The sequence below is a fragment of the Dermochelys coriacea genome, chromosome 1, assembly GCF_009764565.3.
Source record: "Dermochelys coriacea isolate rDerCor1 chromosome 1, rDerCor1.pri.v4, whole genome shotgun sequence".
NCBI classification, from domain to species: domain Eukaryota; kingdom Metazoa; phylum Chordata; order Testudines; family Dermochelyidae; genus Dermochelys; species Dermochelys coriacea.
The window spans coordinates 298390678-298407488 of record NC_050068.2 but is presented as its reverse complement, the minus strand read 5'-3'; the positions used below and the strand labels follow the sequence as shown (position 1 = coordinate 298407488).

Here is a 16811-nt window from a genome sequence, read left to right as displayed (position 1 = left end):
CTGTTACCTGGGTCTCCCACTTCTGGCTTCAGTGGATGTTACTGAGCATGCTCAGTTCGTGTGAGCATGCTCAGTACACCCGAAGTAGCACATTCAGTCAGATAACAGTTTTTCACACTATAGGGCGGCTGGTCAGCTGTGGGGGCCCCCAGTGTCAGAGATCACTGTAAATCATGGATTCCGTGACTTCTGCAACCTTTGTGACATAATTGTAGCCTTACTTATGATTTATAAGAGTTAAATGGCATATTTTTGAGCCAGATTCTCTCTGCTGTAATCCATGGATATTGATATCCTACAGGTTCCAATTTTTGGGTTATTGAAATGATATAAATGGTGTGAATGTGAATTTGTCTTCATATCGTGCAGAGCTGACTGTTATTGACAAATACAAGAGCAAAGTTTTATTTTAAAATATTGTCAAGGACTGCAATCAAGGAAAGGGAAGAGATTGTTATGGAGCTGTGGTACAGGATGTTTTTGGAGACTGAGGAGGAGTCAGGTTGAAAGTGTTCTTTCCGACACAAAAAGACTATAGAAAAGTTGAGCAGCTTGGAAAGATTGGATATTTGCTCTTGGGGTACATGCAGGAAGCTTTGAACAGCTAGGAAAAATGGATTGGGCTGCTCACTTTGAGCCAGTGTACTGGGGAGGAAGGGGAGACCTATCACATCCCTTCCCATGCACCTCAGACTGCTCTCTCTTTGCAATGCCTCCTGGCTTCTGTAAAGATTGCATACAAAAGAGAGAACACTGCACCAGTACTCCATGATCCATAGTAGTTTCCAATTCTTTTCTGAGTTCAGCCAAAGGTATTGACTTTAATTTGTAAAGCCTAATGGGGATTTGGTCCTTTTTACTTCAGAGACCAATTCTATTTCTGTGTGATACCATGGAGTTGAGAACTGAGTCTGTGGGTGTAATCATGAGGAATCTGGAGATGTTGTCTTATTGTAGAATTTGTTTTGCCTACAATTTTGTCAGATTCTTAATGTATTGACCTTCAAGTCATGGTGTAAGGAACACTTGTTTTCACAGTGTTGTTGTTTTTTTTAAGCGCGAGACAAGATGAATAGCTGTGGGAGCGGTGGCAAAACTTCAGAGAATCTAGAACACTCTTACCATTTTTGGACTTTGGTCTTAATTGGTAGTGTAGTTTTTAAAAAAATATAATTATACATACACCGAGAGTTTTAGATGAACACATTTCTGTAAATAATATATACATAAAATATACACCAGTTTGAAGCAAGATCTGGGGAGATAGCTGTTCCTGACTGGGTGTTGTTTCCTGTGTATATGGATGTTTGTAATGGATACCACTCCCAAAAACAAAACAATCAAGGTCATACACTTAGTGGGTGACCATTTCTAAAACACTATTGATTTGACCATTTCCATTTGAAAAGGTAGATTAAAAAGACCCCAAAACATTGGTAACTTGTATTCTACATTATCCACATTTTCACCTCAGAAATTCGTGGTCTTAATGAAGGCAGTTTTCTGATAACTTAAATAATTTACAGAATAGTCTCCTGATTGCTATAATTAACTTAATTAACTTAGAGACAAGATGGATGAGACGGTATCTTTTATTGAATCAACTTCTGTTGATGAAAAAGACAGACTAACTTAGATTCCTTTGTGTATTGTACACAATACTTATCCTTTATTTGTATTTAGATTTGTTATAGCCTTTTATCCTTGCAAACCAGACAGAGCTATTAAACCAATCTTACCTTTGCAGTCTAACTTCTCCTTTTTGCGTATTTATACATTGCTTCCCTCTGATCTCTTTATCTTTTTAATTTAATTCTAAAGTCCTAAATCATCACTTTTCCATTGTCTCTGCTACATAACCTTGTCTAGTTTCCTTTGAGCTTAATAAAAATAAGTCTGAAAATTTTGCCCTTTTTTTTAGTTTAGTAAAATGCGTATTCTTTGGTTTGGGGATTTTTCTAATTCTTCGTCCAGTAGACAAACATGACTTCCATGCTTTATTTCCCATTTTGAAAATATTGTTTCTGATTCTGAATAATTGCTTCTTTGAACTTTTCAAGGTATTTTTATATTAAATCTAACCTGTAACATTCATTTTTTTGTACAGGTCTTGGATAAAAGCAGCAGGCTGTCTGAAAAGGAACTTGCAGAGGCTGCAAGCAAATGGGCAGCTGAAAAATCAGAGAAGGCCGATGAAAGCAATTTACCTGATATTACTGAATATGAGGTAAGCCTGATATATTCTCATATTTATTTAAAAATATTGCAAGAGTAACATTTTGGTTACCTGCATTTTATGATTTATAAAATATGCAATTCAGCAAAGAGTTGATGGTAGAGCTCCACCTTTCAGAAAATATTTAATAGGAGAATGCTGTAGAGAGATCTTCTGTTTCTGAGATATAATTCTTTTTGAAAAATTCATAGTTTGTTAGCATAGTATGAATTAACATTGAACTAAAATGAATAATAAGACTCCAAACCTGCAGGAAGCCCTGTGCTGGCAGACCCCTGTTCTCTCATTTGAGATCCTTGCATGATTGGGTCCTAAATGTGCAAGGGAATTTTGAGAGGCAAAATTTGGTAATTTGTAGTAGGTCTTCCAGTAACTAATATGAATTAATTAGATTCTACAGTTAATCATTTTAGAGAAAAATAAAGTAGCACTTACTGTTTATATAAAGTCCTACATATAATTTGGTTCTTTCCTGCATAGGAAACGTCTGCTCAGAATGTTAAATTCAGACGAGTCCTTCTGTGTAAATATATAGTTAGTATATGTGTGTGTTAGATGTATGAGTAAATAATTTGGAAAATAACAAAAATAGTCTGTGTATTTTTTATTGAAATTCTCTTCTTGTGGTTCTCATACTTCTGGCATTAAAAAGAATTAGACTGAAGGAATAATCCTTTTCTCTTGTAGATAAGTGCATCATAATGATGACAATAACTTTCTTCTTGCACAGAAATTATGACTGTATTAAGTGTGTGTGTGTGTGTGTGTGTGTGTGTGTGTATATGTTTTATATTTATTATTTAGAATGTTGTTTGTAAAATTGTGGATGTTGTGTACTGGACCACGTGGAAGACATAGCAGATACTGAAGCTAACTCAGTGCATCTCCAGGAAGTACAGAGCCACAGTTCTGCCTCTCTTACCTAGTACTACTTTAGTGAAATAGCAGTGTTCACAAAAGTTGAAGAGGATGTATGCATGTATACAGGGCAGGAGAAGTTACATCACAATATCTACTAGCGCCAGAACTAAGCCTATTTGGCAGATTGAAATATGTTGGGGCCCCAAACTGTGCTACCCCTTTGCCTCTGCTCTCCCATCTCCCCAACGCTTCTTGGGACTGAAGGCCTTATCTCCTGTTCACCTTTTTCATGCTAGTTCTTCTAGCCCTCTTGCCCCCCAAATATAATGCCCCTATCACAGAATTAGTCTAGGCCTCCAGATAAATCAGTTAATGCTGAGCTACTGTAGATCATGTTGGCCTGGATGGAAGTTTCTTGTTCCTAACATTGTTGTGCACGTTTATTCTGAAGATAAAATTTCCTTTAATAATGATCCATGAAAACATGTAGTACAATACTATAAGTCAAATATAATGTCTCAAAAACTCAGCTGATTGAGTCAAAGTTTACATCTGTCTAGGGTTTACAGCCGTGCCCAGCACTATAGTATCTGATCATTTGTATATTGTGCAATATGTACAATTCACCTTGGGAGGTTGAAAATTTTAACGGGGCAAGTGGGTTGAGTCATGTACGTGAGCCATGGTTCCCCTCCAGGAAAGGAGCAGCAGAGTGGTCACTGCTCTTTCAACAAGAGGGGAGGAAGGGAACAGACCAGTGGAAGCTGCTATTCTTAGAGGAGGAGGTGGAACAGAACTAAATTTTTTTAAGAGGAAGGGAGGGAAGAGTGAGAGAAGAAGAAACAGAGTGGCACACTGGAGAACTACTGAGAAGCCATGAGCTTTCTGTGCATCAGCTCTGTAAAGCAGAAAGGGAGAGAATCGGGATGTGGGAGGAGCCAGAAATTTGTTTTACTTAGGATAGAATTTTTGCAGGAGACAGAGCTGATTTATTGGTTTGGGAAATGAAAATGTGGGAATGTAAGTTAAATAGATGGGGGGGTTGAGCTGAGGCTTTGAGGGGAGGTATTGCAGCATGGGTACTTTTCACCAGGACTTATAAATTTAGTTCTTTGACTATGAAGTATTAAAGAAATCTTCCAAGCCAAGGATACGTTTGTTCCCATATCAAAATACTGGCTAACATCTTGTGCCACAGTACCTCAGCTCAACAAAATGAGCTAAGAACATAATGGCTGCTTTAGATTTTTCTAATACCGTTTTTTTTTTGGTCTGGTTCTTAATGTTATTTGAACTATTTTTATTTGAATTAACGTTTTTTAGCATGCTTAACTCCCTTTCAAATGAATGGGAGACAACATTGCAAGATTTAATACATTAACGGTACTTACTGTGCTTTTTAAATTATCTATATTATCTCGAGTTTTAAACAGGCCCTCAGGACTATGTTAGCTGCTACTTTTTCTTGTGTTCTTCCTCTTAATTATGATGTTTTATTATTCCCCAGTCATCTTCCACAATGGAGAATACTTCTGTCAAGCCTTACTAGATTTCTTCATCAATTTTGCATTTATAAAATCTAATCACCCTTTAACGATACTGTTCTGTGAACCCATTTCTATATGATGGTGCATTCAAATAACTTGTAGTCATTATTTCTCAGTTTCCCTGTTATCCTCACATTCTCAGTCATTTCCTTCCTATCAGTACAGAGTAAATTTAGATGGCTTTTTCTAGTTGGAGTCTAAACTCCATAGGTCACGAACAGTCTATATTTTCTGTTTTAGACAGCTCCATGCACATTGTTAGTACTTTCAAAAATATCTTCTAATTAATTTAGAAATCCTCTTGGTGCATGTTTTTATTTGTTACTCAACAAATATCTAAAAAGAAAAGGAGTACTTGTGGCACCTTAGAGACTAACAAATTTATTAGAGCATAAGCTTTCGTGAGCTACAGCTCACTTCATCGGATGCATTATGAGCTGTAGCTCACGAAAGCTTATGCTCTAATAAATGTGTTAGTCTCTAAGGTGCCACAAGTACTCCTTTTCTTTTTGCGAATACAGACTAACACGGCTGCTACTCTGAAACCTAACAAATATCTAGGTAGTTAAATCCCTGCGTCAATATTTATCCTGTACGTTTGAATGCCACAAGAGTTCTTCCATGAAGTTTTCAATCCTGTAATCCTGCCTGGTGACCTGTAGCAGATTCACCATACCCCTCATTGTTGATTTCTAGTTTTGACATTGCTGGCATTATCAGCATCATCTCTCCAACTTCTCAGAAAAAGGGCAAGTAAATGATTCTTATAGGGATGTCCAACATGATCAAGGGACTGATTCACAGAGCATTTTTGAATTTCACTAAAAGTGTAAATTTTCATAAATTTAACTATCTGTTGATGTCATATCCCTAAGTATTCAATGTCAAAAAATCTATTTTTTGTATCTTTTTGTATAATTTTCAAATTTCTGTGGTGTAAATTTTGCACTGATCAATTTCTGAAAAAGAGTGAAATGGTATTTGAGTAATAGTATCAAGTAGAACTTAATGCATCTAGAGCAAAAATGTAAATATTATTTGTTTTTTTAAGGCGGGGTCCTCAGCTCCATTATATGTTGAACGGACAGAAGAAACAGAGACAAATATAACAGATAGTACAGAATTGTATGAAGACAACCAGCTTCTTGGCCGCTCAAAAGCAATTGCAACAAAAACCAAAGAGATTGAACAGGTGAGCATTTTAGCTTTCTTGCTGGCAATATAATGCATGTATGATGGTTTGTTGAGACTTTTGTAGCTGACTAGAAATATATATAGCATTTTCCCCCCTCCACCCCTTAAGGCAGAATATTACATTTTTGCCAAATAGTTCCCCTTATTTCTTAATAGAAAACTTCAGTGATTTTAATATTTCTTTACATAGTTACAAAAAATATTTATTCAGATTTTTTTGGAAGTGGAAGGAACTATTCGTATCTATATCCATATAACATATTTCCCTGAAAAAACCCCAAGACCTACTTTAAAAACACAGAACATTTCTGTCCTTTCCCATATCTTTACACACAGCTTTTGACTTCCTATCTCAATAAACAAAATGAAGCTAAGCCAAATAGCTGCTTCCTGATGCGTTATTTCATATTCAGATGTTATATATTCAGAGCATTTAATATATTATTACTAATTTAATTATAAGTTTACATTACAACAAACGATCAGAAACTATTTTTTCATTGTCATTTTCTATAAGATTTAATGTTTAAACATTTGAGTTTCAACTGCTGACAATTGTTTTTCTTTTTAAAAATATTACATTTGAATCTCAAAGCAGTTTTGTCTTCATCTGAAGATAACTAAGTGTTAATAGGTTTAGATTTTGCTTTGGCTGCAATATTTTATAGCTGGATGGGGGAGAAAAATGTCTACCAAGACACATTGTTTTGCTCTAATGTCTCACATTCTTGCTTTCTCTATTGAATATTTTACAATGTACATTGAGTTAGTACAAAGAAATGTTTCCACTACTAGCTCCTTCTCGTAGCAGTGATGGGTAGTCCTTGTTCTACCCATTGCTTATGATGCTCAGCCACTTCCTTGTTGAGGAGAAGATGCAGATCAGCCCATCAGTTTTCATTTGTCTTGAAAAGTTAGATGAAGTGCTAGTATTTCCATATCTCTGTTAAAGTTAATGCAAGCATTTCAAGTACAGCTGAATTTAAGTATTTATGCCCAAATTAGAGAGATACAGTCAGTACTTTCGAATTTTGGGTCTACTTCAGATTTGCTCTGCTTTAGAGTGCTGGCGTAGTCTCCCTGTGAGGGATAAAAAGGATGAACAAACAATCCTTCTCACACTGCCTAATTGGTAAAAGTGTAAAACATCCCTCTGATCTTTTCCCCAGGCCTTTAAAGAGCATAGTTAAGTCATCATTTTCCACCTGGATTTCAAGTAGGCTTCATCTTATTACTGTCTTATTGTTTGGTGTACTAAGTTGGTGTTAGTACACTTTGCATCTACTGAATTGTCACACAAAGGACCAATATCTTCACTCTCAGTCAGTCTGTTCCACTTTTGGTGGAACATTGCCTATGTTTCCTCAGGCTTGGTGGTTAAAGAAGTTAGCTAGCATATTTTCCTGCATCATTTGCTGTAAACAGGTGCCGTCACTGTGACGGGTTCTGTGTTCTTAAAGGTTGCCTGAGCAAGCCAGACCTGGAGAGAAGAGCTGGTAGCTATGGCTAGTTCAGCTGTTGCAAGATGGAACTAATTGTTTCTCTGGACTGGGGGGAATCATAAAAAAGAATCGGCTACATCTAGTGGTGCAGGGAGTGAAAGAAAGTGCTGCTGTGAAGGCAGAGGAGCTTCTCTTGGGGCTGCTCCTAGCCTAGCTGATTCTGAGCCAAAGTCCAACTAGGGCAAAGGAGGAACTTCCTGGCTTGTACGAAAGAGGACTGTGCTGAGACCTAGGGACTGTAATCACAGTAAAAACTGCTTTTTGTTTTTCCAAAGTGAATTCTTGGCTGAAAGAAACAGCCCTGTGTGGTTTGTGAGCAGTTGGACTAGGTGGAAAGAAGGAGCTGTGCATTTGTGTTGTTGTATTTAGACCTGTGGCCAAAGGAAGGAGACTTATTTTCCTGTACTGAGTCGGGAATGTTTTTTCGTCTTTTTTTGCACCTGACTTAAGTGGGCTGTAACCTCCCAGCCCTCAAGGGAGTGTGATGGTTCCATCACTCAGTGCCAAAAGCATATACCGAGCTATGCCACTCCACGACTACAAATTCATATAGCCCTTTTGATAACAAGAAATCTGGTGTAGAAAAAAATCATTTAATCTGTAGTCTTGATGAAAAATTACTTAGCTCTCTTTAAGAGGAGAATCTGATTTTTAGACCCCAAAATTCTAATCTTCTATCTCCTATAGTGTAAATGTCTGCTATTTTTACGGCAAATCACAATAAGTCACCTATTCTATTCTATTCTATTCTATTCTATTCTATTCTATTCTATTCTACCGTGCTCAACACCGTAGTACCTGAGTGCCTTCCAGAACTGCATTAAGCAGCATGACTATGTATCTGTCGTGTTGTTTTTTCTCTCATCCTCACCCTAGAGAGCAAAGCATGTGCAGTGGAGAGTCTTAGTTCGGTAGTATGTGGTTTTGGTTTGTATTATATGCCAACCTGTTGCTTTGTGTTTATATTAGAGAAGAACAGAAATGTGCCTTGCACTTGGAGTGATAAGTGATGAGGTTTGTGAAGGTCATGAGTTCTTGGAGGAATTTATTCCATAGTCTAGGACTACCCTGGAGAAAGTTCTGTCTCCCACATAGAGGAGCTTTACTCTTATTGTTGAGAGTTCCATTGCACCAGAGGAGCACAGTTGGTGACAACAGTCTTCACCCTGGAGCTTGAGATTATCTTTTAGATATCCTGGCCCAGGCCATGCAGCACTTAGAAGATAAGGACTGAGATCTTGAACTTCATTAAAAAGTCTATGGGAAGCCACTGTAGAGCATAGAGGACAGGTCTGATGTGTTCACAGTAACCTGTGCTAACTGGGGAGACAAGCTGCACGTTCTGTTGTAGTTTGAGGTTTTTTAAGTGCTGAAGGCTTCGTGCCCAGATATATTGCACTACTGAAGTCCAGCTGAGAGGTGACAAAGATATGAATAACTGAATCCACGTCTTTGTCCACCAGGAACAGATGAAATTTCCTAGCCAAGCTGGTAGCAGCATCCATGAGTAATGCTTTCTATGTGAGAGCTTAGTATCAGTAAGCAATCCAACATCTCTTCTGCACTCTGGACTGAAATGATGAATTGTGGGTGTGTATCTTCAGCCAATAGAGACTACACAGTGGTTGAAAGCTGTTCAGAATATTTTCCTCTGCCCACCTGCATCACCTCTGTTTTGCTCGAGTCCAGCTTCAGCAGCTGTTCTTCATCCATGAGCTGATCTCATCCAAGTACTGTGCTATCTTGGTGGTAGTGACATGGTCGTATGCAGTGAAGGATAGGCAGAACTGTGTGTCATTTGCATATTGCTAGCACCTGAATCCATGTTTTCTGACCAGTTAAGTTAGTGTTTGCAAGTAGATGTTGAAAGGGACTGAAGAGAGAATTGATCCTTGTGGAACTCCACAAGTGAGGGTTTGATGATGGAGATGCACTTTTCCATCTCTACTCATTGGATGCATCCCTTCAGGAAGGATTCAAACCATTTTAGTGCACTATGCTGGACCCCTAATATCTCTCTCCTGTGAATCAGCAGACTCTCATGGTCAACAGTGTCAAAACAGGTCAAGAAGGATAAGAATGGATGTCTGCCCTCTCCTCCATTGACAGGAAGAAACCACACAACAGTGCCACTACAGCAGTTTTAGTTCTGGCTTAAATTCACATAGTGTTGGGTCTAGAATGTTAGCTTCAGTTAGATGAGCTTGTAGTTGGCATTGTGCTGTCGTCTCTGTCAGCTTGCTCATGAATGGGAGGTTTGACAGTGGGCAACAGTTGGCTGGAATGGAAGAGTACAGGGTGGGTTTCTTCAGTGTTGCACATTTGATAGAAGTAGGGAAGATTCTTTCTCTGACTGAGGCATTGGCTATTTTGATCACTAGTGGCTGTGAGTAGTGCTTTCTACCATCTCCTGGTGACCAGAAGACTCCATCCCTTCATCTTGGCTGGGCAACAGCAATGTGATATACCAAGGCATGAAACAGTCAGCACTTAAGAAACTCAAACTAGTAAGAAACTCTGCAGTGCATCTCCTTAGCAACACAGGCTACCCTGAGTACATCATACCTGCCCTCCACTCTCTACACTGGCTTTCCATAGAATTTTGAATCAAGTTCAAAGCTCTGTATGACCTGGGCCCAGGATATCTAAAAGACCATCTAAAGTTCCAAAACAAAGACCATGATCGATAACTTTACTCCTCTGGCACAATGGAACTCTCAACAATAAGAGTAAAGCTCAGTGTGGGAGAGGAAATGGGACTGAGGGATTGTCATAAATATAAAGGGAAGGGTAAACACCTTTAAAATCCCTCCTGGCTAGAGGAAAAACCCTTTCACCTATAAAGGGTTAAGAAGCTAGGATAACCTCACTGGCACCTGACCAAAATAACCAGTGAGGAGACAAGATATTTCCAAAGCTGGAGTGGGGGAGAAACAAAGGCTCTCTCTGTCTGTGTGATGCTTTTGCTGGGAACAGAAAAGGAATGGGGTCTTAGAACTTAGTAAGTAATATAGCTAGATATGCATTAGATTCTGTTTTGTTTAAATTGCTGATAAAATAAGCTGTGCTGAATAGAATGTATATTCCTGTTTTTGTGTCTTTTTGTAACTTAAGGTTTTGCCTAGAGGGATTCTCTGTTTTGAATCTGATTACCCTGTAAGGTATTTACCATCCTGATTTTACAGAGGTGATTCTTTTACTTTTTTTCTTCAATTAAAATTCTTCTTTTAAGAACCTGGTTGCTTTTTCATTGTTCTTAAGATCCAAGGGTTTGGGTCTGTGTTCACCTATGCAAATTGGTGAGAATTTTTATCAAGCCTTCCCCAGGAAAGGGGGTGTAAGGTTTGGAAGGATTTTGGGGGGAAAGACGTTTCCAAGTGGGCTCTTTCCCTGTTAGACGCTTGGTGGTGGCAGCAATAAAGTCCAAGGGCAAAAGGTAAAATAGTTTGTACCTTGGGGAAGTTCTAACCTAAGCTGGTAAAAATAAGCTTAGGGGGTTTTCATGCAGGTCCCCACATCTGTACCCTAGAGTTCAGAGTGGGCAAGGAACCTTGACACGGTGGCAGCGGTGGATGTCAAGGTTCCTTCCCCACTCTGAACTCTAGGGTACAGATGTGGGGACCTGCATGAAAATCCCCTAAGCTTATTTTAATAGCTTAGGTTAAAACTTCCCCAAAGTACAAACTATTTTACCTTTTGCCCTTGGACTTTATTGCTGCCACCACCAAACGTCCAGCAAATATATAACAGGGAAAGAGCCCACTTGGAAACGTCTTTTCCCCCAAAATCCTCCCAAACTTATTTTATCAGCCATTTAAACAAAACAGAATCTAACGCATATCTAGCTAGATTACTTACTATGTTCTAAGACTCCATTCCTTTTTCTGTTCCCGGCAAAAGCATCACACAGACAGAGAGAGCCTTTGTTTCTCCCCCCTTCCAGCTTTGAAAGTATCTTGTCTCCTCATTGGTCATTTTGGTCAGGTGCCAGTGAGGTTATCCTAGCTTCTTAACCCTTTATAGGTGAAAGGGTTTTTCCTCTGGCCAGGAGAGATTTTGAAGATTTTTACCCTTCCCTTTATATTTATGACAGGGATGAACTCCCCTGAGAACTGTACCAGAAATCTCACCAATTTACACTTCAAGTGCAAGGCACATTTCTTTGACCTGGCCTTCTCTAATATAAACACAGGTATATTTAACTACTACTACTAAGTTAAAAATCCCCCATCAAACCAAAACACTCAACAGCATACGATTCTCCCTTTGGAGAGAGGATGAGAGAACAAGCAGGTGACACACGTGTAGTCATGTTGCTTAATGTACTGCTGGAAGGTGCTCAAATATATGTTTTAGTTATAAGTTGGGGACACATCAATTAGAAGTAATGGAAGAGGAGAAGGACCTTGGAGTATTGGTTGATCATAGGATGACTATGAGCTGCCAATGTGATATGGCTGTGAAAAAAGCTAATTCAGTTTTGGGATGCATCAGGAGAGGTATTTCCAGTAGGGATAAGGAGGTTTTAGTACCGTTATACAAGGCACTGGTGAGACCTCACCTAGAATACTGTGTGCAGTTCTGGTCTCCCATGTTTAAAAAGGATGAATTCAAAGTGGAGCAGGTACAGAGAAGGGCTACTAGGATGATTCAAGGAATGGAAAACTTGTCTTACGAAAGGAGACTCAAGGAGCTTGGCTTGTTTAGCCTAAGTAAAAGAAGGTTGAGGGGAGATATGATTGCTCTCTATAAATATATCAGAGGGATAAATACAGGAGAGGGAGAGGAATTCAGCTCAGCACCAATGTGGACACAAGAACAAATGGGTATAAATTGGCCACCAGGAAGTTTAGACTTGAAATCAGACGAAGGTTTTTAACCATCAGAGGAGTGAAGTTTTGGAATAACCTTCCAAGGGAAGCAGTGGGGGCAAAAGATCTATCTGGTTTTAAGATTCTACTTGATAAGTTTATGGAGGAGATGGTATGATGGGATAATGGGATTTTGGTAAGTAATTGATCTTTAAATATTCAAGGTAAATAGGCCAAATCCCCTGAGATGGGATATTAGATGGATGGGATCTGAGTTACTACAGAAAATTCTTTCCTGGATATCTGGCTGGTGAATCTTGCCCATATGCTCAGGGTTTAGCTGATTGCCATATTTGGGGTCGGGAAGGAATTTTCCTCCAGGGTAGATTGGAGAGGCCCTGGAGGTTTTTCGCCTTCCTCTGTAGCATGGGGCATGGTTGACTTGAGGGAGGCTTCTCTGCTCCTTGAAGTCTTTAAACCATGATTTAAGGACTTCAATAGCTCAGACATGGGTGAGGTTTTTCATAGGAGTGGGTGGGTGAGATTCTGTGGCCTGCGCTGTGCAGGAGGTCGGACTAGATGATCAGAATGGTCCCTTCTGACCTTAGTATCTATGAATCTATATGTTGAGTGCAGTATAAAAACTTATATAGAATAGAATAGTGGCACCAGTTGTTCATAACTCTCCTGGCTTGTGAAAGAGAAAGTTATGGGTCTAATTCACAAGTGGGTTGAGATTCTTTTAGGCTGTCCAGAACTTCTTGATGGGTGAATGTATTGAATTCTGGAAATGCACGTAGGGAGACAGTTTTGATGTGTATAGGCGGAGTGGATCCATACTGTTTGAAAAGGCTTCCGAAATGTCACATGACACTCTGCAGTTTCTCCCTGGTTGAAACAATCTGTCAGTTTTTACATTTGCATTTAGAATAAAATGATAGATTATGAACTCTTTTGTATAAGGACTGTTTTTTTTATTCTGTGTTTGTACAGAGAGTAACACAGTTGGACAGTAATTAATGATTAGGGCTTCTATGTGCTACTACAATACAACTAATATCCACCTAAATTTTTTAAGATCAGGTATGGTTACATGAACAATGATGCGACTGCTACCAAACATATTGTAAAAAAATTAGTTCTCACTTTTAAATAAAAAATAAACTAAAAAGAAATCCAAGTAACTAAAGGTCAGACAACAGATTCTCAGGTTCTTCTTCAAGTGCTTGTTCATGGCCATTCCACATTAGGTGTGCGTGTGCCGCATGAACGAGCATCGGAAACTTTTTCCCTTAGTGGCTCCCGTTGGGCCAGTGGGGGGCCCCCTGAGTGGCGCCACTGCACCATGCATATATACCCCTACCCCTGGACCCCCTGGACAGTTCCTTCTTACCATCCATGGCGGCGTTGGAACAACCTCTCTCTCTTTTGTGTGAGAGCAGTCCCTTAACCTTTCTCAGAGTTAGATAACCGTTATCAGTTAGTTAGCATACCTTTGTTGTGGACACTTAAGCGATAAGGTGCTTGGAGGCTTCCAGCACCCGCCATGGGGCATGCCACAGGCCCACGGATTTAAGGCTTGTGCCACGTGCCGCAAGCCTATGCCAGTTAGTGACCCCCACGACTTTTGTCTACATTGCCTGGGGGAAGAGCATCAAACTGAGCGGTGTAAGATTTGCAAGGCTTTCAAGCCAAGAACAAAGAAAGAAAGATGCTTTCGTTTGAAGCAGTTGTTGATGGAGGCCGCATTGCAGCCACAGGGTCCGGAGCGCCTGACGTCGGCTCCGGCTTCCTCGGTGCATAGTGCCCCAGAGCTGTTGAGAGACCCGGCACCGGCTAAACACCAAAAGCTGTTGGCCCTGGGGAGGCCGCTGTACCGGCGCTGTCACCGGTGGCTTCAGCACCGCAAATCCCACCGAGGCCAGGCCTAAGTGAGCTCAGTGTGGACGATGGGTTCGAGGACATAAGGGATCAGCCCTCCACACCTGGCACCTTTGAGGTGGCGAAGGACCTCATTGAGTTGTCAGCGACGAGCCTCCTCCCATACAGGGAGAATCTTCTGGCACCCATGCCACGGGTGCCGTTGAGGGGTAAGCCAGGAATGGTGTGCCGTTTGAGGACACCGTCCTGGCATCGCTCCTGGAGTTGGTCCCGGTTGAGCTCCACGTCTGCTGACTCCCAGTTACCTATGGCTCAGAAGGAAGATGCGGTTCCAGGAGTGGGTTGGCGCGAGGAAGTAATGGAAGGCGCACAATGCTCTCCGGCACCACTTAGAGACTAGCACCGGGAGGAGTCAAAATGGTCCTCACTGGAGGACTCTTGCAGATGCAGGTCCTGGTCCCGGGAATGCCAGCGCCGGTCCAGATCCCGGTCCTGGTCCCGGGGATATCGGTACCAGTCACACTCCCATTCAGTTAGGAGCCGCTCATTGATCTCCCGCCGGCACAGATCGTTGGCACCGCCTTGGCCTTCACGATCGGCGTCACCACAGTTCGGCGCCAACTCCGGCCATTACAGTTACTCGCACCGTGCTCCAGACAGCAAGGACCCTCAGATGGGTTGGCACCCCTAGTTGGTCCTTCTGGACTCCCTGGGTCTATCAGCAGTGCGAGCTACTCAGTGCAGCGGTCCCGGTCCTCGCACTGATGACTGATGGCACCGGAAGCTACAGTATCCAGGCCTCCAGCATCCCTCCAGGATAAACTGGAGAGACCAGCACCAAGTCCGGTGCCGCCCCAAGGTCCCCCCCACGGCCCGAGCCAGAGGCCCCTCCCATGGAAGAAGAGGAGCAGGAGTACCAGCCAGAGCGGGTTGAGCAGCTGCTAACCTCCTCGTCATCCCCGGATGAGGCAGCGGCGGGTACAGCAGTGTCCGGCCCTCCACCCATAGATCACAGAGCCCACCAGAAGTTACTGTTTAGGGTTGCCTAGAATTTGGGGTTGCAGGTCGAGGAGATGATTGGGCAGGAGTACTCCGTGGTGGACATTTTGAGCCCCGAAGGTCCATCTAGAATAGCGCTCCCACTCATTAAGACCATCCAATCAAATTATAAGACTATCTGGCAGACCCTGGCCTCCAGCGCTCCAACGGCCAAAGGTGTGGAGTGCAAATACTTTGCCTCATCAAAGGGCTATGAATTCTTGTTCTGCCACCCAAGTCCATGCTCCCTGGTGGTCTCGGCGGTGAATGAAAGGGAGCACCATTGACAACAAGCACCAGCCCTTAAGGCCAAGGAGGCAAAAACGCCTGGATCTTTCTGGGAGAAAGGTGTATTCGTCGGGGCTTTCAGTTGAGGATTGTGAACCAATAGGCCATCCTCAACAGGCATAATTTTAACTCCTGGGCAACGGTGGGGAAGTTTAAGGACAACCTTCCGCAAGGTTCCCAACAGGAGTTTAAGGCCCTGGTGGACGAGGGCAAGGCAGTAGCTAAGACCTCTCTCCAGGTCTCCCTGGATTCAGCAGGAGCGGTGGCCAGAACAACCACATCGGGGTGGTCATGAGGCACTCGGCGTGGCTTCAGGAGTCAGGCCTGCCGCCTGAGATCCAGAATACAATTCAGGACCTCCCCTTTGAAGGGTCCAGGCTCTTTTCGGACCAGACAGACGCGAGGCTGCATAGACTCAAGGGCTACACTTGAGTCGCTGGGTACGACACCCCAGTGATACAGAGGAAGCCCTTTAAGCCACAACCTCCCCCTCAGCGCCAGTACCAGCCTCGTCATAGGCATGAGCCTTACCGTAGGCGAGGCAGGGATAACAGGCAATGGTGCAATAATAACAATAATCTGCCAGGTCAGAACTAAAGTCAGCACAAATCCCAGCCGGGCACTAAGCCACGCTTTTGAAGGTGTGCTCGGGGACAGCGTACCAGACCAGTCATCGGATCTGTCCCTTTGTTTCCTGAACCACCTGTTCCATTTCTCCTGTGCATGGTCCAGCATTATGTCGGACCTTTGGGTCTTACGCATGGTATAGAACGGGTCCTCGCTGCAATTCTCTTTTGTCTGTACAAAGTGCAAGCTGGTCTCCATATTGGAAGAGAAGGTTCAAGGTCTGGAGAAACAAGTATTGACCCTGCGTTGCATAAGAGAAACTGAAGATTTCCTGGACAGATGTCAGGATATGCTTCTACGGGCACAATGTTCTGAAGATTCAGAGCAGGCTGCGCAGCAGGGACAGGAGGACTGTGAAGAAATTTGGCAGCATGTGATCTCCAGAAGAAGAAAGGGGAGCGTGCATGTACCAGCAGCACAAATACAGGTAAGCAACCGTTTTCATGTTCTCTCCACAGGTACTAATGCGGAGAGTGGACTAGATGATGCATCTGAGGGAAGGGAACAGAAGGAGAGTCTGCCGATTGGAAGACTTTCCTAGGGATGGAGGTTCCACGACCACGACTCCGAAGAGGAGGAGGCGGGTGGTGATGGTCGGGGACTCTCTCCTCAAGGGGACTGAGTCATCTGTCTGCCGCCTTGACCGGGAAAACCGAGAAGTCTGCTGCTTGCCAGGAGCTAGGATTCACGATGTGATGGAGAGACTGCCAAGACTCATCAAGCCCTTGGATCGCTACCCCTTCCTGCTTCTCCACGTGGGCACCAATGATGCTGCCAAGAATGACCTTGGGCGGATCACTGCGGACTATGTGGCTCTGGGAAGAAG

General features: G+C 42.2%; 1 protein-coding gene across 13 annotated transcripts in view; it reads left to right on the top strand.

Annotated features, from left to right (window-relative positions):
- PPHLN1 (periphilin 1) overlaps positions 1-16811 on the top strand; it is a 182884-nt gene that overhangs the window by 78815 nt on the left and 87258 nt on the right. For all 13 annotated transcript variants that reach the window (XM_043494552.1, XM_043494565.1, XM_043494581.1 and 10 more), the window contains 2 exons: positions 2108-2227; positions 5696-5836. In XM_043494552.1, coding sequence (XP_043350487.1) covers positions 2108-2227; positions 5696-5836 — 261 coding nt within the window. The remainder of the gene's footprint in view (positions 1-2107; positions 2228-5695; positions 5837-16811) is intronic.